This window comes from Petaurus breviceps, unplaced genomic scaffold (genome assembly GCF_028583685.1).
Source record: "Petaurus breviceps papuanus isolate PSGF00001 unplaced genomic scaffold, PetGlider_PUasm1.0 185, whole genome shotgun sequence".
NCBI classification, from domain to species: Eukaryota; Metazoa; Chordata; class Mammalia; order Diprotodontia; family Petauridae; genus Petaurus; species Petaurus breviceps.
In genome coordinates this window covers 5,307,317-5,331,118 of record NW_027185797.1, presented here as the reverse complement: position 1 = coordinate 5,331,118, position 23,802 = coordinate 5,307,317, and the positions used below count along the sequence as shown (strand labels likewise).

General features: G+C 38.2%; 3 protein-coding genes across 4 annotated transcripts in view; 2 read left to right on the top strand and 1 right to left on the bottom strand.

Moving 5' to 3' along the window:
- ACKR4 (atypical chemokine receptor 4) overlaps positions 1–23,802 on the top strand; it is a 781,696-nt gene that overhangs the window by 69,945 nt on the left and 687,949 nt on the right. The gene's annotated exons all lie outside the window — the stretch shown is intronic.
- On the top strand, positions 124–13,120 carry UBA5 (ubiquitin like modifier activating enzyme 5). The gene is made up of 12 exons (XM_069088378.1): positions 124–370; positions 2,619–2,664; positions 2,769–2,858; positions 4,949–5,058; positions 5,607–5,693; positions 6,053–6,137; positions 7,106–7,210; positions 7,558–7,685; positions 9,715–9,850; positions 10,196–10,274; positions 10,421–10,527; positions 11,172–13,120. Exons 1-12 carry the CDS (start codon positions 180–182, stop codon positions 11,256–11,258), a joined length of 1,251 nt encoding a protein of 416 aa, XP_068944479.1. The 5' UTR covers positions 124–179; the 3' UTR covers positions 11,259–13,120.
- Positions 18,780–23,802, bottom strand: part of NPHP3 (nephrocystin 3) — a 46,531-nt gene continuing 41,508 nt past the window's right edge. For both annotated transcript variants that reach the window (XM_069088375.1, XM_069088376.1), the window contains exons 25-27: positions 22,566–22,691; positions 20,759–20,874; positions 18,780–20,034 (exon numbers count right to left, since the gene is read on the bottom strand). In XM_069088375.1, coding sequence (XP_068944476.1) covers positions 19,854–20,034; positions 20,759–20,874; positions 22,566–22,691 — 423 coding nt within the window. In that variant the 3' untranslated portion in view covers positions 18,780–19,853. The remainder of the gene's footprint in view (positions 20,035–20,758; positions 20,875–22,565; positions 22,692–23,802) is intronic.

Sequence of the window (23,802 nt, the reverse complement as noted above, 5' to 3'; positions counted from 1 at the left end):
CCGGAAACGGCATTGGGGAGCCGAGGCGACGTGTCGGTCCGGCCCGGAGTGGGCGCTTTCCGGCTCGGCTCTCCTGTCTGCGGCGCGGGCCTGGCTCGCGGAGCAGCAGCGTGGGGCGGCGGCGGCGGCGGGGGAGGCGGAGGCCTGGACGAGGGGCGGCCGAGGCCCAGGCCCCGGACATGGCTTCCTCCTCGGCCGAGACGGCGGAGCGGCTGCGGCGGCGGGTGCAGGAGCTAGAGCAGGAGCTGGCGCTGGAGCGCAGCCGGCGGGCTCCAGGGGACAGCGCCGGGGGGGACGTGGGCGGTGGCGGAGGAGGCCGAGCCCGCATCGACAAGATGAGCCCGGAGGTGGTGGATTCCAACCCGTACAGGTGAGCGCGGCCGAGGCCTGCTCCCAGCTGGCGCGCGCCTGGCCGCCGGACGTCCGGATCGCCGCGCCGGAGCATTTCTCTAGTTTCACACCAGATCTGCGGGCGCCCGGTCCCCCGGTCCTCCCAGGCGTAAAAAGAGCTTTAATGAGCCGGTCCCGGCGAGGATCCGGCCTGCTCGGCTCCAGATGGGGGCTTCGCGGGGCGCCCAGCCCCGGTTGTGCCTGTTGTCCAAAAAAATGAGCTCGTTAGCTCGTTTTAAACACTCATTTGTTAAAACTTTGAGTCTCGGATTCCCCTCCAGCCCCTTCAGTCCCCTCTGAGAAGGCGAACGGGAGTGTGCCCATGTACAGAGGAGGTCGTGGGAAACCTTTCCGTGTTTGGCGGCATATTTTACCGGAATTAGGGTCCCCCCTCCCCGACCCCACCGCCCTGGGCCGGAGATCCGCAGTCACTCCTGCCCAGCCCCAGACTCCGTGAGAGATCGCCTGGTGAGCCGAGGGGCGCGCCCCTTCTGCTGAGAGGTCTGGCTCCGGCGCTGCCCCTCGGGCCTTTGGGGGGAGTAAAGGGAGGGAAGCCTGTACTTGTGAACCCCGCCCGATGCCGGGCCTGCTACCTCTCCCTTGGGGCCTTAGGCAGGCTCACCCATCCTTCTGATCCTCCCTTTTTCACTGATGTAGCATAAAGAGGTTGCCCTTGATCATTTACTCACCTACTATTTGTACTGTGCTCGGGGCTTAGGAGATAAAATCATAAGGCAGAGCCCCTGCTTTCCAGGAGTATTCAAGGTGGCTTTTGAGATTAGAGATTAGATTAATTTTTTGAGATTAGATCAGGCTTCTTTGATAAATAATTTAATGCTTAGCATTCAGATGAATCTTTAGTTTTCTACATTTTTCTCAGAGGAAAGTCTGTCTTTCAAGAATGAAACCTTCCCCCTTTAAATAACAACTTTTGGGTTTTTCATTTCCCATTACTGTAATCTTTGTTTCTCTTTGTAAAGAAAAATAACCTTTTAATTTTAGCAATGCTTTTGTCACTGAAAATTTCAGAACACAAATCTGACTGCTTCTTAAAATTTTTGTTCTTCTAAATCAGGATGACCTGGTTATTCAAGTCCCAGTACATGCTGACTTCTTAGCCTTAAAGACGGAAAGAAAAGCCAGGTTCAAATCTTGCCTCTGCCTCTTGTGTTGCTACTGGCAAAAGAGTAAACCAGTATGCCCTCAGGCTACTCTCCAGGACTTCTCTGTACAATCTGCCCTTTGCAAGGATTAGTGTAGTTACAGCACTGTGCGTCAAGGGTACCAGAAAGCAAGGATGCCTAAGACCTGCTCTCAAGGACCTTAGGATCTAGATTAGGAAAGAAGATGAATAAAACAATTAGCAAAAAAATACAACACTGGATTTTCCTTTGATTGCTAAACTGCCTCCTGTTACTGAAATGATTTTATGAATTGTAAAAGGGAAAATGGGTGAGAGCTGAAGGTGCAAACTGAAGAGAAAAAGGGGTACATTATGGCCTGACTAACTGATGTATAATTTCAGTCATCTTACTAAGTGTTAAAAACTTTGATAAAAATAGTTAGAAAAAGAGTAATGAAATTCACATTTGTCTTATTGTACCTAAACATTGAACACTTATAACTTCCTCTTGCTCTTAAGAAGGCAAAAGGCTTGATCTCCTCAGTGGCGGCATCTCATCGTATGATAGAGATCATCACATTATCCTGTCTTTAAATCCTTAGCAGGGCTGGGAAACATATAGCCCTCTAGGTCTTCAAGTGTAGCCCTTTGACAGAATTTGAAGTCAAAGGGCAACACTGAGGACCTAGAGTGCCACAAGTGCCTTTGAGGCGGAAGGTTCCCCACTCCTGTCCAGAGCTGGAGGGGAGCTTGAGGTCATCTTGTCCAACCCTCTGGTTTGAGAGACGAGGAACTGGGGCTCAGAAGAGTTTACTGGCTTGCCTGAGATCACACTGTAATAAAGCTCAGACCCCAGGTCTTCTGACTCCACAGCCAACACTTTCCATGATACCCACATCCCTGGTTTGTGTTTTTGTTGTTTCTAAATGTTTTGTGGACACCAGAGCAGCATGCAAACTGTCCATCTGTAATCTTTACTTTTACCATTAAGACTAGCCTGCAGTCTTAATAGTTTTTTGTGTCTAGCTGTCAGTACTGTGCAACAGATCTAAGCTTAAAATGTTTTTGGTGATTTTTAAAAATCATTTTTTCTTTTGCCTTTAAGTCGCCTGATGGCATTGAAACGAATGGGAATTGTGAAGGATTATGAGGTATGGTGTTTATTTGACATTTTTGAAAATTTCAAGCCCAAAATTATTTCTGGCAATTTTATGAAGTATACTGATTAGAATATTTTTTAATGTACTTTTCACAGAAAATCCGTACCTTTGCTGTAGCAGTAGTAGGTGTTGGTGGAGTTGGTAGCGTAACTGCTGAAATGCTAACCAGATGTGGCATTGGTAAGGTAAAAGATGCTTTTCTATTTATCACATGATGAACCATTTACTCCTGGAGAAACATAGGTACTGTCAACATGACATTCACACACACACATACACACATACACATGCATACATGTACCCCCCCATACTTGAAATAAGTTAAAGCTTTTGAAATAGGCATATATTATTCAAGTACTAATCTAGTGTTAAATTATGGTGTGAAGTGAGCCTATGTTCTCAGATGCTGGGCCAGTGAAGTGTAAAACTGGGCGGGTCCAATGAAGTTGGCTGCTTCCCTGTTTGGTAGAATACTCATTGTCATAAAATTGGCCACCAAGGACTAATATTTTTGACCATTGTTCCTCTTGAAATATGGAAGAGTTGTTCACTGTTAGTGGAGGGAGTTATGGTGCCATTGAAACTGAGGCTACTTCATTGTCTTAAATTAAATTTTATTTCTGCAGTGACATCACCTTCTATATTGAACATTTGGTAGCTATCTGTAACTAAATATCCTCCTCTAATGATGAAGTGGACCTCTAAGTTCTTATCTGGGAAATATATGAACCAGTGTGAAGCATTTACTAATTCTTGGGGATAGGAACTGTGGAAAAGCTGTTTGTAAACTGTTAGAATAGATGAACAAACGACCAAATAACAAACCTTTTCAACTGAAAGTATGAGATTTAGAGTCAGAGAATGTGGATTCAAATCCTAACTTTGTGCCTTACTTCCTGTGTAACCCGGGGCAAACTTACTTAACCCCATCTGAGTCTCATTTTCTTCATCTGTAAAACGTAGGGTTTGCCCTTTGAAGTCCCTTCTGAATCTAAATTTATTATCACCCAATAAAATGAGGGATTCATAGAGGGGTCTCAGAATTCAGTTAGAAATCTGCTCCCTGTGAATTCTGGTCCAGGCTTTTACTTTTCCTTATTCTTGAATCTGGAGAGTGATAGTATTCTGGTTTATAACAGGGTTCTTTTTTTTTTTTATTCTAATTTGTTATTCTAATATCTAAACATGATTAGGTTATCTGAAAAAGGTGGGGAGAAGAACTCCTTTTCCTCAAATTAGGTTGATCTAGTTTTTTAAAATATTCATTATTGGTTTTAAAATGTGCTTTGTTGTCACCTTTGTTTTTTTCAAGTTATTTTTTTAATATATCTCCTACACACACACACACACACACACAAGGAAGAATGATTTTGTATTGGTTAAAGTCTTAGTTGTAGTTTAGAATAATTTTTTCAGTCACGACATGGGAAATTTGAATGTGTGTGTGTGTGTGTGTGTGTACACATACACACAACTGCAAGTGTATTTTAGTTTAAATTGTAGTGCATGTTTTCATCTTATAGCTAAAGACTTCACCACAGCTGATTGATTCTATACAGTTTGTTTATATCAGAGAAAAAGAACTTGAACAGACCTCTTTTTTTTCTTTCCACGTTTTGGAGGGGAGATGGCAGGGCATTTGGGGTTAAGTGACTTGCCCAAGGTTACAGGGCTAGTAAGTGTTAAGTGTCTGAGGTTGGATTTGAACTCAGGTCCTCCTGACTCCAGGGCCGAAGCTGTATTCACTGTGCCACCTAGCCATCCCTTGACCTAACTCTTAAAGATTTAGGTAGCTAATTATGGAAACTTATGGTAACTTTTATTTATGCATAATGACATGGGGTGATGTGTCCTCTAAATAAGGTAGAGGTCTGTCATTATGCTCTTACTTTCTGAGAAGACTAAGTGGTACTCAAAATAGAAAATAACCTCTGGTATAAAATTGATTCCACTTGTGACAAAGGCCTGCTGAAAATTCTTATGGACTTGCAGTGAATTTTGAACTGATCTTCTTTATGTTTCTTGATTTATCATTTTAGTAGTATTATTTGGGTTTGAAATGTAAGATGAAGAATTAATTTTATTTTTCTTGTATCTACAATATCTTATAAAAAATTGGCACTTAAATACTTTTTGAGCGAGAAACGAATAATCATTTATTTATATTGTTGACATCTGATGAAACTTGGTTTATTTTTAACCCTGTGATTGACTTTGTACACATGAATTACCAATGAAGTGTTTATTCATTAAAAATATTATTTGTTATCTCTAGCTATTACTGTTTGATTATGACAAAGTGGAACTGGCCAACATGAACAGACTTTTCTTTCAGCCTCACCAGGCGGGATTAAGCAAAGTTCAAGCAGCAGAGTATACTTTACGGTTAGTAGAATAGAAATGAAATATTCATTATTTAGTGACATCTGACTTTGTCTTGTAGAAGAAATTCACTTGGTGTCTGGGTGGACTCTGGTGTTTTATTTATAACTATAGGTTTGATTCATGGTCAGCGAGAAAAACCCTCCTGTGGCTGCTGCTTAACAAGTTCAACAGATACCCAGTAAATGCTTGCTGAATTTCATTGAATTAGCAGCTTTGTATTTCAGTTTGCAGAGGGAGGACTTTTTTGCCATTTGAGTTGATCCCAGTTTTAGTGAAATGTGTTTGGTTTTGTTATTTTTTTAACTTTGACAAGGTCTTTTTTTTTTCACTGTTGTATTTGGTAGTTTCACCACTACCTGAGGTGGGAGAGAAAAAGAATGGCAAGACTGATTTTTTTTTATGACTATAAATAAACATTTCCAATTCTGAATTAGTACAAAATATTCTGGAGTCTTCCAACTCTGTTCTCCTTTTAAAAAAATTTTCATTTTATTCTCTGCCCCTACTGATGAGTTTTATTGTAATTATTTCCTTTTTTTCTCCTTAAGGAATATTAATCCTGATGTTCATTTTGAAGTTTACAATTATAATATCACCACAGTGGACAACTTTCAACATTTCATGGATAGAATAAGGTAAAATATGCTTATTTAGAAATCTTCCATTGATGTTTTTCCACTTAAATTTAGTTTTGTGCTTGTTTTCAAAATATCTTCTTTTGAGTTATTTACAGTCAGATAGGATCTCAATATATGCTTAAAAAAAAAAAAACTTGTATAATTTTTTGGCCTATCTTTAAATGACCCTTACAGGAAAGACCAAATTCATATATCACCTCTTTAAGTTCTTGTTTGTAGTTATAGTCAGAAATTATTTTTTAAGCTATGACATGGGACATTATAATAGGCATATAATAGACATTATAATATTATAACAAGAGTCTGCATTCTATATCTAGTTAACATTTTTTTTCTTATTTTTTTCTCTTGATTAGTAATGGTGGCATGGAAAGTGGGAAACCTGTTGACCTAGTTCTGAGCTGTGTGGACAATTTTGAAGCTCGGATGGCTATTAATACAGTGAGTACTTTATTCTGTCCATATAGGACACGATAATACATGCATTTGGTGTAATATGTGTTCTGTTAATATGTCTTAATTCCTATCTTAGTATTAAATGAGTTTGTATAAGCCCTGACTCTGAAGTGTTCTAAAATTTTTTTATTTCCAAATTTATTTCTTAATCTGTTTTTGAAATTTTTTCAGATGCCCATAATCTATGAATATTTTTCTAGCTTTTTGCTATATGTGGCACGTTCTCAATAGTACTTAGTAGATTAAGCAAAAATAGTCAATTCAGTTGAAGACCCTTTGTTTCTGAGAGTGTGTGTTTGTGTATGTATGTGTGTGTGTGTGTACTTTCACACATACGTCTCAGATGTATTATTATTTTTAATGTATGCAGTAAAACAAGCATTTCCATAACAGTGCAATAAAGAGATGTCATTCACATGAAACTACACATCTACTATGCACAACTTGCTTTTCCTTTCAAATATATTTCAGATGTATTATTTTTAAAAGATATATATATATTTTTTTGATAGAGCTGTTTCACAGTAGTACTTATCTGTGAGTACTTGAATTTTCTTGACATCTTGAAGTGTACAAAATGCTATGAAGATGGGGTTTCTCAATATCATGAACCCTTTCCTGTTGAATTATTAGAATATATTTTTCCTTTAGCAAAGTGCATTATCATTTTCTTAATTGCTGCTAGAATTCTTTTAGAGAAGATTTTTACATGTACCAGTAATTTCGGAAGTGTTGACAATTCAGTAAACCATATTGGGCATTATACTAATATTTTTGATAGAGAGGAAAAACTAAATATAGTAATCAATTCAAACCATAACTTTTTACAACTTGATTTAATTTTAAAATATGTATGTATATGGCACGTGCATATAGATCCCCATTTTTCATGAAAACAACCTATGTGGTAAATTCTAGTCTTTTATTCACAGCTGTGACTTCATTCTACTTAGGCTTGTAATGAACTTGGGCAAACATGGATGGAATCTGGGGTCAGTGAAAATGCAGTCTCAGGGCACATACAGCTTATCATTCCTGGGGAGTCTGCTTGTTTTGCGGTATGTACTCCTCTTGTTTGGTGTCTGTTTTTAGGTTCTAGAATTTTTTTAAGCAGTTGGAGTTAAGTAACTTGCTCAAGGTTACACTGCCAGTTATTTCTGGGTGGGTGCTGAGTGTCTGAGCCCGGATTCGATCCCAGGTCATCCCTACTCTGGGGCTGGTGCTCTTACTCTCTGTGCTACCTGGCTGCCTCAGGTTCTAGAAGTTTTGAAATGTTAAGTTAGAAGTAGAGACAGAGGAGAGAGAAAATGCCATTCTAATTTCATATATTTGTATTTGGGTATCTCTTTTACTTTTTCTTATTCTTTTAAAATAACCTTCCCTTTTTTTCCCCTTTTCCTTGAAGTGCGCTCCTCCACTGGTAGTTGCTGCAAATATTGATGAGAAGACACTAAAAAGGGAAGGAGTTTGTGCAGCCAGTCTTCCCACTACTATGGGAGTGGTTGCTGGAATTCTTGTACAAAATGTGTTAAAGTAAGTGCTAGAAAAAATATCTGAATGGCCCTGTGTATGAAAGTGTATAAGTAGTGTCTATGAAAAGTTGAGCTGAATAGGAAAATCATCTAGAGACTGGTTTTCTTCATAAGTCTATGGTCCAGGGTAGCTGATGGACATTGGAGTTGCATTGATTTTGCTTCTTTAAGTGTGACCAGGTGACGCACTTTTCCTTAAATAAAAATTGTTGTTAAAAAAAACAACTATTAATGATAGTAAGCCTTTTACTTTCTTCACCAGAACATAGGCAAGGACCAGGAAGTAAGCCATGAGTGTCTGCAGATTGGTCAGAGTTCATAAAGCAGATGCACTTTACTTGTGATTAGACTTTTCTTCCCTTGAGTTCGAACCTACCCCTCTCCTACCCCTCCCACACACTGAGCTCCTTTATTCTTTATTTTACACATAATTCTATTGGTAGTGGTTTTCATGACTCCCAGGCCCCCAGGAAATTAGAAGTACAAATTGGGTGGAAGATTTGCTGCTACTAATAACTGACTTCAGGGAAGCAGGCTGGAAAAAAATAGTAACAACAAATGCTGCCCATGTGCCATGGTCCAGAACACCGCGTGGGGCCTTTGAGTAGGCCTCGTTAGGGACACAGAATAGCTGGTCTTCATACCAGGACCCTAAATGATCAAGAAAAGCATGAAGAATATTTGGTGGCCTCTGGTTAAGAGGTATCAAAAAAGAGGCTTAGAATAGTAAACACTCGGAGCCCTCTGGAAAACCGAATTCATTTTCCCCAAGGGACTTTAATGTTTAAAGGGCCCTTCAGCTGCTGGTAGTTTGGCATTCAAAAATCTTTGTCTGCTTAGGCCCTTAAAGGTCTCATTACACACTTTTGGGACTTAATCTTTAAAGAGGCCCAGTCTCTGTTGTTCCTGATATCAGATGAATCTCAAAGCTTGATCCCACACCCACTTCTTTCTTTAGGCGTTAAGCATTTAGTTGTCAACTTACTTTAACATGTTAGGTCACACTGGAAAGGGGATTGTTTCATTGTCAAAGTTGCCTGTCCAAATTCCCTCATGTTCCTTTTTAAAAAGGATGGTAGGGGCGGCTAAGTGGCACAGTGAATAGAGCACCGGCCCTGGAGTCAGGAGGACCCGAGTTCAAATTCAGCCCCAGACAACACAAAACTAGCCGTGTGACCTTGGGCAAGTCACTTAATCCCAATTGCCCTGCTTTTCCCCCTCCAAAAAGCAAAAAAAAAGGATTGTGTTTGGCTCCCACTTAGCCATTTCCCTGAACATAGCATGTGTCCTTCAACCTTAAATTTCTGTTAGATCCAGAGTATACCCACTTCTGGACTAGATAATTTTTGAGTAGTGCCTGATCCTCGTTTCCTTCCTGGAGTCATGGGCCATTCAGCATTTTGTGGCTTTTCCTTCCCTTAGGCCTGCTAGTTTTTCTCTTCACCTAAGTACTTTTGCATTTTATATACATTTAAAAGCTACTATGAATATGACAGCACATGACTGTTAGGCAGAACTCTGTCTCCGTCCTGAACTAAACCCTGAACTGCGGTCCTCTAGGACTCAGAGGTACAGAAAACGTGCCACTTTTCCTTGGGAGAGGAAATTTTTTTTCATGACTAAAGTCACAGATCTTTTTAAAGCATATAAAAAAATTCCTTGCATATAACTTTTTAAAATTACTATTTCATCCTGCTAATACACTGACATGAATAAATATATTTCCAATGTGAAAACTTTAATAATCTGCTTTAGTATATAAGAATAATTAGTAACTTTGCCTATGTATGAATGCTTGAAAAGTTTGTGCTTTAAACTCAGTTATAAATTCTGTCATAAAAGACCTTTTACCCTTGCCTCAGTTTCTTCATTTGTAGAATGAGGGGATTAGATTAGATTAGATGGTCTCTGAGTGAGGTTCCTTCTAGCCCTACATTTATGGTCCTATGAACTCAGGCCCATCTGTATGTGTATATGTTTATGCATTGCTTATACTTTCTTCAACCCAACTTTTTTCTTCCCAAAACTAGGTTTCTGTTAAATTTTGGTACCGTGAGTTTTTACCTGGGTTACAATGCGATGCAAGATTTCTTTCCCACCATGTCCATGAAGCCAAATCCTCAGTGTGATGACAGAAACTGCAGGAAGCAGCAGGAAGAGTACAAGGTGAGGTCTTGTTCCTGAGGATCATTGGGGGGCGTTCATTCACAGGGAGAGAACGGATGCTGAAAACTTGGAATTAACCGAGGGATGTTTAATAAGGTTTGGAGTCCTGGAACAGAACAGAACGGAACAGAAGAGCTTGCTGTTGAACGAAAGCAATTAAAAAAAAAATGAAGTTAATTACATTTATGGTGTGTTCTTAAATTTGCTTTAGTGGCTTAAAAAAAATCTTTTCTAAAGAAGCCAATATAAGCTGATCACTTTCTATACCAGAATTTGAAACTCCTTAGTTCTAGAGTTCATAAGGACTAGTAATCTAAGGAATATATTGATATTTAATTTCTGCAGAAAAAAGTTGCCGCTCTGCCCAAACAAGAGGTTGTTGAACAACAAGAAGAAGAAATACTTCATGAGGACAATGATTGGGGTAGGTCTTCAATCGAGAATTGAACAGTAACAACAGAAATCCAACCCCATCTATCACAAAGAAACCCTTTTAGGATTTTGTGGTTGCTAAAGTAATCCATGCTTTTGTAAGCTACTCAGAAATAAGCATCAGATGTCATTCTTCAGGTATCGAGTTAGTATCTGAGATTTCAGAAGAGGAGCTCCAAGATGCTTCTGGTCCTGTTCCTGACTTGCCTGAGGGAATTACAGTGGCATACACAGTTCCAAAAAAGGTACTTCTAAAAAATGGGCACAGTTTAGGAAAAAAGGTCACATCAAGCAGAATGTGGAAATGTTTTGCATAGCTTCATATATATAATGGGCATGGTAGTTCTTTCCTTTTGAGAGAGTGGAGGGAGGGAGAGAATTTGGAACTGAAAATAAAAATGAAAAAAAAATTTGTTGAAAATCTACAACCTGTAAAACTTTTATTAGTCAAAAGAAAATTTTTTGCTTTCTAATAATATTTCATAGTAAAAATAAATCTCCTTAACACTACTCTGCCTTAAAGACTTTGTTTTTTTTTACTACATTCATTGTGAGGTAGGAGTTAATACTGGTTTAAATGATTTTGTTTTTTATGTAGTGTATTTTCAAGTTTATTGATTTTGAGAAAGTAATTGTGTATGTTTCCTTTATAATATATCATATTATCTGATGACTTGTTAAAATATGTGATCGTTTTTGTTTTTGTTTACCCCCTCCAAAAGATAGATGGGACAGTAATGGAACTTGGTTTTTTTGTCTCTTTTAAAAGTGGGTGTATTTTTAATCAGTGGAATTTATATAATTTGAGGTGAGAACTTTTAGTGATGTATTCTTGAACAGCAAGAAATGCATGATCTGTTTTCATTTTTTTTTTCCAATTTGATAACAGGCAGAAGATCCCCTGCCTGGTGGGGAGTCAGTGGAAGATTCTGGGGAAAGTTTGGAAGAACTTATGGCCAAGATGAAGAACATGTAGTCTTGTTTGACCTTCTACCTTCTGGAGAACCTGAAGAAATAAATGTTAAAAGAGTTGAGAATTCCTGCATTGCTAGTAAAGCGTAAGGTGGCATCATTTGATATGTAGTCTTTATTGGTACTATGTCTTCCTCTTTGAAATTAAGAGTACCTTGATTTGATTTCTTTTATTCACTTGAAGAATCCTCAGACTATGAAAAATGAACTGTAAGAGGCTGTGACATTTTTTTTTTTTCAGATCTAGCCACTGAGATATAAGACGTTAGGCCCCAAATAAGAAGGTCAAGGTAAATGAATGTCACCCTCTGTGAAAGAAGCTGGGAAATCAGATACATTGTGCACAAAAACCCATACTACATTAGGATTTGGAGGCCAGTTACATACGGTTAAGATTAAGTAGTTGTCAGGGGCAGCTAGGTGGCACAGTGCATAGAGCACTGGCCCTGGAATCAGGAGGACCTGAGTTCAAATCGGCCTCAGACACTTAACACTAGCTGTGTGACTTTGGGCAAGTCACTTAACCCCCAATTGCCCTGCCTTCCCCCCTCCAAAAAAAAAAAAAAAGATTAAGGCGTTGTCTTTGTTGTACCTTGGTAGCATATGACCTAAAATGTTGAAATTGAAAATAAATTTTGTAAAATTAAAAAAACATTAGTATATGATGTTGAAATAAAGACAATGATCAGTATAAACCAAGTTTGTGATTCTCAGGGAAGATACAAAGAGAGTTGGAGAGAAATCAGTGTTTAACTAATGATGTATCTGATGGGACATGAATCACTAAAAAGGTAAACTACATTCCAGCTAAGGTTTTATCATATCCTGGATGAGCTCTTTCAAGATGACTGCTTACTCTGATTAAACATGTATTTAGCATCTTTCTGAACATTTTTCACCTTTAATATTTTATTTTTATTTCTTAGATGCCTAGATACTAGGAAAAAGCCACACTGGATAATCTGTCTTACACCTGTATTAAATTGGCTTTTTAGTTGGGCATTGTGATTTAGTTACCTTAGATCCCGGTCACTCCTAGATGAGTTGAATATTGAAGTTTCAGACTCGCACAGATTAGAGACTAAAAACCTTTCATTGTGATTGTACCAAGAGGGACACTCAACTGGAAATTGCTTGCTGTTTTTTTCCTGTTACAACAATCTTGTTCACAAATGTCTGTTTTTAATGGTGTAGTCAAACATAGATGAAACAGACCAAGAATGGTCTGGTTGAAAGAAATGTGGTTTAAAAAAAAATGGTATAGTTATTTATTAATATACTATTCTGTATTGCTGCCTTTGCTGTTTGTCATGTTTTTAAAATGTAAATACAGCTTTCTTTCTAATACTCTAATGAAAGTGATATTTTGAACTTTTTTTTGCTTTGAAGAATATATGCCTATCTGAACTTGTCTCTAGTGAAATAAAATTCTGATGATTTACTAATTGAGGACATGTCACATATAAAGTGCATAAAGTTTAAAAACCTCAGTATTTTTTTCAGAAAGATAAACATATCCAATGTCATGACTGTTTATCTTTTGATCTTCCAAGGCTGTATTGGTGATTATTGTTGTATAATAGTGAAGGGAGGAAAAGTGGGACACTCTGTAGCTCTGTTTCCTGGGTATTTCATTTCTGCACTTTACCTTAATGCAAATAGTCTCCTTTACTTCATAGCAATATTGTGAGAATTGAGTAATCTCTGTAAAATGTTAATTTCCTTGGAAATTACTGCATTGACATTGTAAGGTTTTACTTACTTGATTTTAAAATGAACTCTGATCCAATATATGTGTTCTGACAGTAGAAAAACAATGGGCTAACATTGTTTCATATACTTTTTTATGTACTGTGTTACTTTTGATGTTTTTTGTGTGGACTTGTGATTTCATTACTGGGTAGATTTCTCAATGCTTCCTTTCACCACTGAAGATGGGCTACTGATCAGTAATTCATTCTTAGCTGTGTTGGGGAGCTGAGAGGTTAAGATTTGTTTGTGGTCTTGCTTCTATTGTGTGTTTATAAAGCAGGCCTCAAACTCAGGTCTTCCTGACTACCACACTGCCTCTTGATGCTTTATTGCACAAAGTTTCTGCAAATTAAAAAAAAAAAGACACTGTATCATTACACTTTATTCAAACATTTTTATTAGAAGTATCAGCAGAAGAGTTACATTATCTTTTTAAAAAAACAAACAACTAAGGCGGCTAGGTGGCACAGTGAATAGAGTTCCTGGAGTCAGGAGGACCTGAGTTCAAATCTAGCCTCAGACACTTAACACTTACTAGCCCTGTGACTGTGGGCAAGTCACAGCCCCAATTGCTTTCCCTTTCCTCTGCCAAAAAGAACACAACAGACAACTGAAGCTGACTTTCCCCATCATCATTTTCCAATTTATTGCAAATGTGCACATATATATATATATTTTTTTTTAAATTAAAAGCTCACAATTAACAAATACAAACAATATGGAATAAAATTTGAAATAATTAAAATCAAAACCATATAAATATTAAATACTAAACCTTGTGTCTCTCTTTAATATCAGTCTTAATCATGGATCCACCAAATCATATAGGAAATAGAGTTTAAGCCACTCCCCTAATCTGTGTTCCTTCCCTGCTATTTTCATACATGTGAAATACAGATTTTTCTATATGTATGTCTATATACAATCCATATAACATGCACACAAGTATGTATTTAATATTAATATATATTTAATGTACACATCCCCACAATAGTAGAGTACTGCTAGAAAACAAATGCTAGGTAATGACGAGTTATCCTTGACATGGAGTTCCAGTGCTTTCAATTTCAACTCAGGTGTAGCTTTTTTTTTTCTTGCTTTTTGGAGGGGGGAAGGTAGGGCAACTGGGATTAAGTGACTTGCCTAAGTCACTTAATGGTGACTAGGCTAGTTTTTGTGTTAAGTGTGTGAGGTAGGATTTGAACTCAGGTCCTCCTGGCTCCAGGGCCAGTGCTCTATTCACTGCACCACCTAGCCGCCCCTCGGGTGTAGCTTCTCTAGTTCATTCTGACCTAATGAGACCCTGATCTTTAGTGTGAAATAAAGAAGTTCTTCCTCTGGGCATAGTGCCTCTCTCACCCAGACTGGACTTCTTTGTATTAGGAAGAGTGGCAGAATAATTAATATTAGACTCGAGATGAAGTCAAAATATTAAAATGATGTTTGGGTTTTTTCTTAAATTTTTTTTATCCATTTTGAAAAAGAAAAAAAAACCCAACCAATGTTGTGCTGGGCAGAGCACAACACAAAAGGAGCATTCCATATGAAGCCATGAATTTCCATTTCACATTAACTTTTTTTGAAAAATTATGTAATAAATGCTACATATCATTTTCAAAACTACCCCACTCTTCTGTACGTCTTTCTGAGTTTTGTTCTCCGCTGTGTGCTTTTTTTTTTATATTACTAAAAGCAACTTAGTTGTTCTTTGAAAAGTATTGCTGTTTCTGGTTCCAGTGTTCTCTTGCTTCTGCTCATTTCACTCTTCATTATTTCATGCCAGTCTTTACAAGTTTTTCTAAAAATCAGTCAGCTCATTATTTCTTATACCACAGTAGTTTTCCATCACAATCATATACCATAATTTGTTCAGTCATGTTCCAATTGATGGACATCCCCTCAGTTTCCATTTTCTTGCCACCACAAAGAGAGTTGCTATAAATATTTTAGAACCTAGAAGTTCTTTTCCTTTATTCCTTAGGAGGCAGATCTGATAGTGGTATTGCTGGGTCCAAAGGAATAGATACCCAGTTTTATAACTGCAGGCACAATTCCAGATTGCTCTCCAGAATGGTTAGATCAGCTCACAGTTCCATCAGGAGTGTCCCAGTTTTTCTACATCCCCTCCAACATTTGTCACTTTCCCCTTCTTTCATGTTAGCTAACATGATAGTTGAGATGATACCACAAAGTTGTTTTAATTTGCATTTCTCTAATAATAATTTAGAGCATTTTTTCATATGGTTATAAATAGCTTTGATTTCTTCTTCCCAAAACTGCCTGTTCATATCTTTTAACCATTTATCAATTGGGGGATGACTATAAATTTGACAGTGTTTTCTCTATATTTGAGTATGGGGCCTTTTTCTGAGAAACCATCTATAAAATTCTCCCCCCCGCCAATCTTTTGTTTTTAACTTCTAATCTCGACTACACTGCTTTTATTTATACAAGACCCTTTTAATTTAATGTATTCAAAATTATCTAATTTACACCTCTATTTCTTGTTTATTCATAAATTCTATCCATAAATCTGATAGGTAATATGTTCTATGTTCTAATTTTCTGATATCTCCCTTTATATTTAGTTTAAGTATCCATTTTGACCTCATCTTGTTAAATGGTATAAGATACTGGTCTATGCCCAGTTTCTGCCAGACTGCTTTCCAGCTTTTCCAACAATTTTACAAATAATGAATAATTATCCCCACAGCTTAAATTTTTACATTTGTCAAACACAAGATTACAATAATAATTTACTATCATGTACTGTATGTCTGCTCTGTTCCATGGATTTACCCTTCTGTTTCTTAGCCAGTACCAGATAGTTTTGATAATTACTGCCTTCTGATATTTTAAGTTTATAGTTTAAGATCTGGTAACACAAAAGCTCCTTCCTTTATTGTTTTTCATTAATTCCTTTGATGTTCTTGACTTTTTGTTCTTCCAAATGAATTGTATTATTTTTTTCTAGTGCAATAATTTTTTGGTAATTGGGATGGCATTGGATAAGTAGATTAGGTAGAATTGTTATTTTTATTATATTGACTCTGCTCATAAACAATTAGTGTTTCTCCAGTTATTTATTTATTTATTTATTTTTTAAGCAATCGGGTTAAGTAACTTGCTCAAGGTTACACGGCCAGTTATTTCTGGGTGTGGTGCTGAGTATCTGAGCCCGGATTTGATCCAGGTCATCCCGACACTGGAGCCAATGCTCTTACTCGCTGAGCCACCTGGCCGCCCCTAAGCAATTGGGGTTAAGTAACTTGCTCAAGGTTACACGGCCAGGTGTTTCTGGGTGGGTGCTAAGTGTCTGAGCCCGGGATTCGATCTCCAGGTCTTCTCAACACTGGAGCTGGTGCTCTTACTGGCTGTGCTACCTGGCTGCCCCTCTCCAGTTATTTAAATCTGACTTTATTTGTATAAAAAGTGTTTTATAATATGTTCATGTAGTTTCTGGATTTGTCTTGGCAGCATCCAAGGATGTCATCATACTGTCAGCTAAAAGGGATAGTTTTATTACATTCTGATTCTTTTCAATTTCTTTTTCTTCCCTTATTGCTAGCATTTCTAATACAGTATTGAATAACATTGGTGATAATGGGCATTATTGTTATTGGGAAGGCTTCTGACTTATCCCTATTACAAGTAATGCTTGGTGATGGTTTTAGGTAGATGTTTCTTATCATTTAAGAAAAAAACAATTCATACCTATGCTTTCAAGTGTTTTTTATTAGGAATGAATGTTGTCTTTTTTCTGCATCTATTGATATAATCATGATTTTTGTTACTTTTGGTATTGATAGTATTAATTATGCTAATAATTTTCCTTGTGTTAAAACATCCCTGAGTTTCTGGTATAAATCCCAGAGCCAGGTATACTACCTCCTAGCCCCACACACACTTGTACAAGAATCCTCTTAAAAATAGTCTTTACTAAGACATCCCTCTCTCCCCAGGAAGGGGGAGGTTGCTACCTTATGAGGTTTCTCATTTTACTTTAGGATAGCTAGACTTGCTAGTTTTTCCTGACGTTGGAAGTTTCTATTTGCCTTTAAGCAACATTCACCATCGCTCCTAGTTCTGACCTCTCATGTCCCCCTTATGTCATTTCTTCTCCAGGATGGACGTGCCTGGGACTTCCTTGAACTTTCATGATCTCGGGGTCCCCAGTCATTCTGGTTGTCCTCCTGCTCTTTTACTTACCAATATTCTTCCTAAAAAGTGTTACCTAGAACTGAAACAATATTCCAGATGTGATTGGATCAGCAAAAAGTACCGAGGCACCATGACTTCTGTCGTCCCGTACATCACTTATTCCTTTGATAGCATCAGCTTTTCATGGTGTCCAGATGACTAAAGCCCACAGTGTGTTCAGATAAATCACCCTTCAGTCAAACTTCCTCTATTTTGTCCTGGTGAATTTGGATTTTTTATATCTGAATGCATTTATCCTTATTAAATTTTATTCTTAATAGTTTCAGCCCAGTGGTTTTTTTTGTATCCTGTCATCCAACATGCCATCAGTGGCCTTTGTTGTTGTTGTTGAATCATTTCTTGGCAAAGATACTGGAGTAGTTGGCCATTTCCTTCCCCAGGTCATTTTAGAGATGAGGAAACTGAGGCAAATGGGTTAAGTGACTTGCCTAGGGTCACACAGTACTCAGGTCTTCCTGACTCCAGGCCCAATGCTCTTATCTATTGTACCAGCCAGCTGCTACCACCACTACCACAAAAAAAGAATGTTTTGTACAACGGAGTAATTTTTTCTTTAAAAATATATATAGAATATATGGACTTGTAGACAAACTCATTACAGAGTTACAAAATTTTGCGGAGGTGAAAGTTAAATTATACAACATGAGAGGTAATTCAGGGGAGATATCTCTATTCTGATCCTACCATTAAAAAGGGCTTCTAGAATATTTATTTGAGATACCTGCTTTGTTCCTTTTGGGTAAAGTGAAATGTTAAATATGTCAATGGAATGTTGACTGAAAGCTCATTTAACTCCTCCAATTGAACTGGTTCTCAAGCATTTACAATTTTCTCAATTTTATTTAAGAAATTATTTTGTTTACTACCATAACCTTAATAAAATAATTCTCTTTTCAAAATAAACTGCTGTGTAATGGAGCCAGGACCCATTGCAATATACCTATATAAAAGGCAAGACACCCTAACAAGCATTTAACACCTACTCTTTGTTGGGCACTATACTAAGGTACTGGAAATACAAAGACCAAAATGCAACAATGCCTGCCCTCAAGGAACTTATATTCAGAGAAGGCATGTACACATATACACAAGTGATACAAAGTCATCTGGGGCCAGAAGGAGCTGCCAGTGGAGGGGAATAGGAAAGGCTTCATTGCAGAAAGTGGTGTTAGAGAAGAGCTTTGAAGGGAACGAGTGATTTCAAGAGGTAGAAGTGAGGAAGGCGTGCATTCCAAACCTGGGGACACGGTCATGCAAAGGGATGGGGGCTGGTTTGTCAAGTGCGATGCACAGCAAGGCCAGCTTGGCTGGACTCCAGCATGTGTAAAGGAGGATCCTCTATTATAATGCCAGAAAGAAAGGCTGGTCATAGACCGTGAAGAGCTCTACCGATGCCAAACAGGACTTGTTTTTAGTCCTAGAGATCATAGGGTGCCACTGGATTTTACTGGGCATGTTTTGGACATGGTCAGCACTATGCTCTAGGAAGATCACTGGCAGCTAGGTCGGGAAAGAATGTAGCAATCCAGTAAAAACTAGGAGATGAGGAAGCTAGTTTTCCATTTTTATTTTAAGAGTGGAATATAGTTATGTCACTTTTCACCTTTGCAATTAAGGCATGTTACACAATAAAAACTACAAGCCACGTAAGACATACAAAAAACTCTACACTTAGGGGACAATACAAAATGACATCCAAGAGGGGAGGTAGTATTCTCCTTCATATGGCAGGATTATCTTTGGAATGCTTCATTTTCAACACAAGCAATGGCAGATAACTGTTTCAAACGCAAATACTGAATGGACTGGTTCCGCATAGTAAATAGGCTTCTAAGAGAGAAAATGTCAGTTCTATTTTGACAAGTCAAAAATTTGTTCAGAAAAGGTTTGGATGAGATAGAATACCTTTTGTTATCTCAAATACCTAAATATGATGAACAATAGGAAAATGTAGGAGTCACTTATGAAGAAGTTAATTTTTTTTAAAGGTGATTATGTATTAGCAGTTTTCTTAAGAAAAAAAAAATGACAGGAGAAGTCATGAGAAGGTAGCAGCCAGTGCTTAACACCAATAGTTTATGTTCAAATAGTCAAATGGAGATACATTATCACTTTGATCCTCAAAATCTCTGCGAAGTAGATAGGGAGGTAGGGCTGCTTCTTAAAGGAACAAAACTTGGAAAAAGAGGATGCCGTCAATTTCCAGAGGATAAAGATGACTGGAATCCTTGAGTTCCTGATGCGAAAACTGACTGACCTCTTACCAAGAGATGGGAGGGCGTCTCCTTCTATATATTTAGAATTGTTCACCCTAGAAGTGAATTCTCAAGAAAAGTATAAGAAATATTTTTAAACCTGGCACAAGGTAGCCAGGTTTAACTCCCATCTTTCTCGATTCTTATCCCCAGAGTCACTCTGTTCCATACAAATACTATAAAACACTAGATCAGCATGAGGTGGCCAGAGGCAAATAAGTTTAAAAAAAAAAAATAAAAAAACCACCTCGTTATGGCTTGAAATAATACTGTCCCAAGCCTTGAAGAATTCATTGTAAAGTGCATTGATGTTTGCTTTGGTTTGGGTAGTTCATGCCTTTCATTAGCACATGTTCTTAAGACAGAGACCGCTACCTTTGTCCATGGAGAAGGAAAACATTGGGGGAAAGGGTTGTTTTTAAACTAAACGTGTCTCCACTGGAAGAGTGCCTCGAGAGCGCATTTCCCCCGATGAGAGAGGTTTCTGCTTCTTTTATATCCATTGCTCTTTTGTAGAGTTCAGCAGCCTTTTCAAAATCTCCTCCTTCATAGCTTAAAGAAAATAAGCCTAAGTTTAAAAAGCTATAATGCTAGTACCATGACCAGTTAAAGAGTCTATAAGACAAGGTAGTGATGTGGATAATAAAACTGGGAATAAGAAATTGGCTGATGGGGAGCTTCTGATCAAGTGTATTTATTGACTTAGAAAGATGAAAGAAAACAAGAAGCCTCTGATCCCACAGCCTCCTCTCTCCTGCTGATGGGCGCCCATCCCAGGAGGCTAGGTACAGTAAGAACAGGAAGGGGCCCTGTCTACTCCAGCAGCACAAATAGGAAATACACAGAGGGCATGGCAACCAGATTTTTACAAAAAGTTTTGCTGAAGCCTTTTGTGTTAATGTCACAGTCCCTAACCTTCCATCCTGTGGCAGAGAAAAGCCTTCATACAAATGATGGCTCTGTTGGGATATATGGTTCACACTCCACTCTCATCAACATTTTTCACTCAAGCTCAATACATTAGCCTGGTGGACACTATCCTAACACCAGTGACAAGGTTAGGGTAGAAAATAAATACTGGTGACTTGCTTTCCATCACCACCAGCATGTGAAATTATGTTACCTGGGGAGGCAGGAATACTTATTTTCCCTAACCACCCTCGAATGTATTCGTCAGTAAATTTTCTATATTCACTGATAAATTGTGCACGAAAATTAAAAAGATCCTCCCCCCAGAAGATTTCAATTATATGAGGGAAAAGGATAACAATCTTACCTCAGCACAGCCAAATTTTTTAGCGTTTCACCCACTCGTGGGTGCATCCGACCCAGGCTGTCTTCATAAATCTTTAAGGCTCGTTCATACAATGGCAAGGCTTCAATAGGCTTTTTCTTGAAGTAAAGAAATAATAGTATTGCTTGCTAATATATGATAAATATACTGAATTGCAAGTTGTTATTTTAATATGCACTTGAAAAAGTAAAATTTTTTTTTAGAAAAAGAATACTTTTATTAAGAGAATAAAGAAACAGCTATTAACCAGGAGTATGGTAAGCCTACTGGATGAGGAATCTTGGGTTCCAATCCTAATTTATTTACTGATCTGACCTTAAATCGGAAGTTTTCAGTTCTATTTGCCTTGTCTGCAAAATGTGAACAATAACTCCTGCCCCTTAACTTTTTTGTCATTACTTCAATAGTCTCTGATTTCATCTGTGTGGGTATACTCCTCTTCATCAATACAGAAGGCAAAAGCTCTATGACCTGATAGAGAGTCTTTGAGAGTGGCTAAGAGCAGAAAAGTTCACACACGTCAGAGCTGTGCACACTATTCTGAGGGGATGAGCCTCTCTGAACTCTGACCGGGGCTGGTCTTCCAATGATGGTTACTGAACCCAGCACCAGCTCCGAACCCCAAGTCGTCTAACTTGGCAGGAGTTGCTAAACCTGGTGCTCTATTGGCATTTCCTTTAAGAACCCCGTCACCTGCCCACCAGGAATTGGCATCAGATAAAGACTTTAGGGCAGAATTCTCTCCCTACTTCTTAAGGGTATGAAGATAAATAAAGGACAATAGTGAAGTTATTGTAGTTATTTAGTTTAATCTAGGGTGCTCTTCCTATTCTCATAAAACCTGGTTATAATTATTTTTTTAAATCTGTGTAAATGAAAAGTGGAGCAGCGAGGTGGTACAGTGAATAGAATGCCGGATCTGGAGGCAGGAAGACCCGAGTTCAAATCCAACCACAGATACTTCCTAGCTGCGTGACTCTGGGCAGGTCACTTCACCCTGCCTCAGTTTCCTCATCAGTAAAAACAAGCTGGAGAAGGAAATAGCAAACCACTTTAGTTTCTTTGCCAAGAAAACTCCAACTGGGGTCACAAGGAATCAGACACAACTTGAATGAATGAACAACCGAAAGGTAGCATTAGTGTGCTATTACGGTGAAGAGAAAAGAGGAGTGTTGGGTTTGGCTCCTGGGTCTGTCTGGATCTTGGCTCCTTTGTGCCTTTAATCGTTCTGAGACTCATTTTCCTGGTACGTAAAAGGAGAATGCTACTGCTTACACAACTGTCTGCTCTCACAGGACTACTGTGGGAATCAAATGAAATCGAGTGTGTGAAGGGGCTTTTTAAGCCAGAACGTGCTATGTGTGCATAAGTTACTTCTGCCATAATTATTTGAATTGGCCATTATTCTGAAAGGTTCCTAAATGCTATTCCAAAGGATGTAGCAAAAAATTTTAGTTCTCTTTAAATTATTTTGACTTTAAACTTATTTTGCCTAGGTTAAATTTTTTAAAAATGTATTAAATATTCCATCGGACTGGAAAGGCTTCAGGTACCAGCCTGGCAATAGTTCAGAGCTGCCATATTTAAGGACCAAATGAGCTAAGTTTGAAAAGGCTTGTCAATGGGAGATGTCTCCCAGATCATGAGGGGTTTTTTTTGGCTTCTGTAGCTCATGACTCTGCTACTTTGGGCTGCCTCAGAGAAGAGCCCATACAATGAGGGCAAAATCAATCTTTTGGCACATACTACAAAATGGGATTTGTAGAGGTTTAAAAGTCATGGAACTTACCATTTGGCTATAAAGGACAGCAAGGTTCACCAAGGCAGTAGCTACGCTAGGATGTTTTGGACCAAAAGATTTCTGACGTATTTCTACAGCCAGTTCATACAATGGCACAGCCTTGTCAAGTTTCCCCTATAAAATAAGAAATATTAATGAACATCATGTAATTAAGTAGCTACTTTTTTTTTTTTAAAGTAATCGGGGTTAAGTAACTTGCTCAAGGTTACACGGCCAGTTATTTCAGGGTGTGGTGCTAAGTATCTGAGCCCAGATTTGATCCCCAGGTCATCCCAACACTGGAGCCAGTGCTCTTACTCGCTGAGCCACTTGGCCACCCCAAGTAGCTACTTTTTTAAAAAGAAAAACAAGCACATTATAGGGGAAAAAACTTCTTACCACAGAATTATCTACTGGCTCCCTGCTCAAGCTCAATTATGAATATTTAATAAATTCACTAGTTTCCCTTAACTACTCTCAACATTTCATCTATTTCTTAATTCAACAAACATTTATTAAATACCTATACCATGTGTAAGGCAATGTACTGCATGCATGCTAGGGACACAAAGATAAAATCCAAAATGGTTCCTGTCCTAAGAAAAACCTTACATTTCAGGGACAAATGAGACAGGGCAAGTGGAATGAAAGCCCAAAAAAGTATTTTACAAATTCCAGGCTTATAGCACCCCACATGCTTGGCACGTAACAGAGTGGTATGATGCCAAGGTCATTTGACATTTCTGGGGATTTGCTGGCATGGTCCCGAATATGCTGGTGCTCAGTGCAAATGTAAGCTGGGAAACTGGACAGTGTTAAGTCCTACATAAGAGGAACATTATAAATATCCATTATAATGTAGTTATAGATAAGTGCTTTGTTTTGAGCTGAAAGGAGGACAGGACATTGGTCTGAATTTGCTGTCATCTACTGGATTGAAACGTGTAAACATCTGATTAATTTCTTAATTTTCCTTCCTTTGAGAAGATATCACTATAGAAATGCCTAACTGTGAAAAACGTATCTATTTATTTACTGTATTTAATTCTTTACTAGTAGAAGCACCCTGGTTTCCTTTTTATTTATGTATTTTGACGTCAAATGCTTCTCAAAAGTTGGGAGAGTCCACCACCTGGCAAAGAAACCCCCTTTGGCATTCATTTGATATATTTAAATATAAGCCCTAAAAAAGAAGGGTAGTTCCAGCCAACTGCTATTTAAATGGCAAATTAGGATCAGGTGTATG

Bases quoted from the DNA above. Each gene is read 5' to 3' on its own strand.
- UBA5 (XM_069088378.1), top strand. From the start codon at position 180: ATGGCTTCCTCCTCGGCCGAGACGGCGGAGCGGCTGCGGCGGCGGGTG. The intron at 5,059-5,606 runs GTTAGTAGAATA...TTTCTCCTTAAG, and splicing joins GCAGCAGAGTATACTTTACG to GAATATTAATCCTGATGTTC. The intron at 10,275-10,420 runs GTAGGTCTTCAA...GTCATTCTTCAG, and splicing joins TCATGAGGACAATGATTGGG to GTATCGAGTTAGTATCTGAG.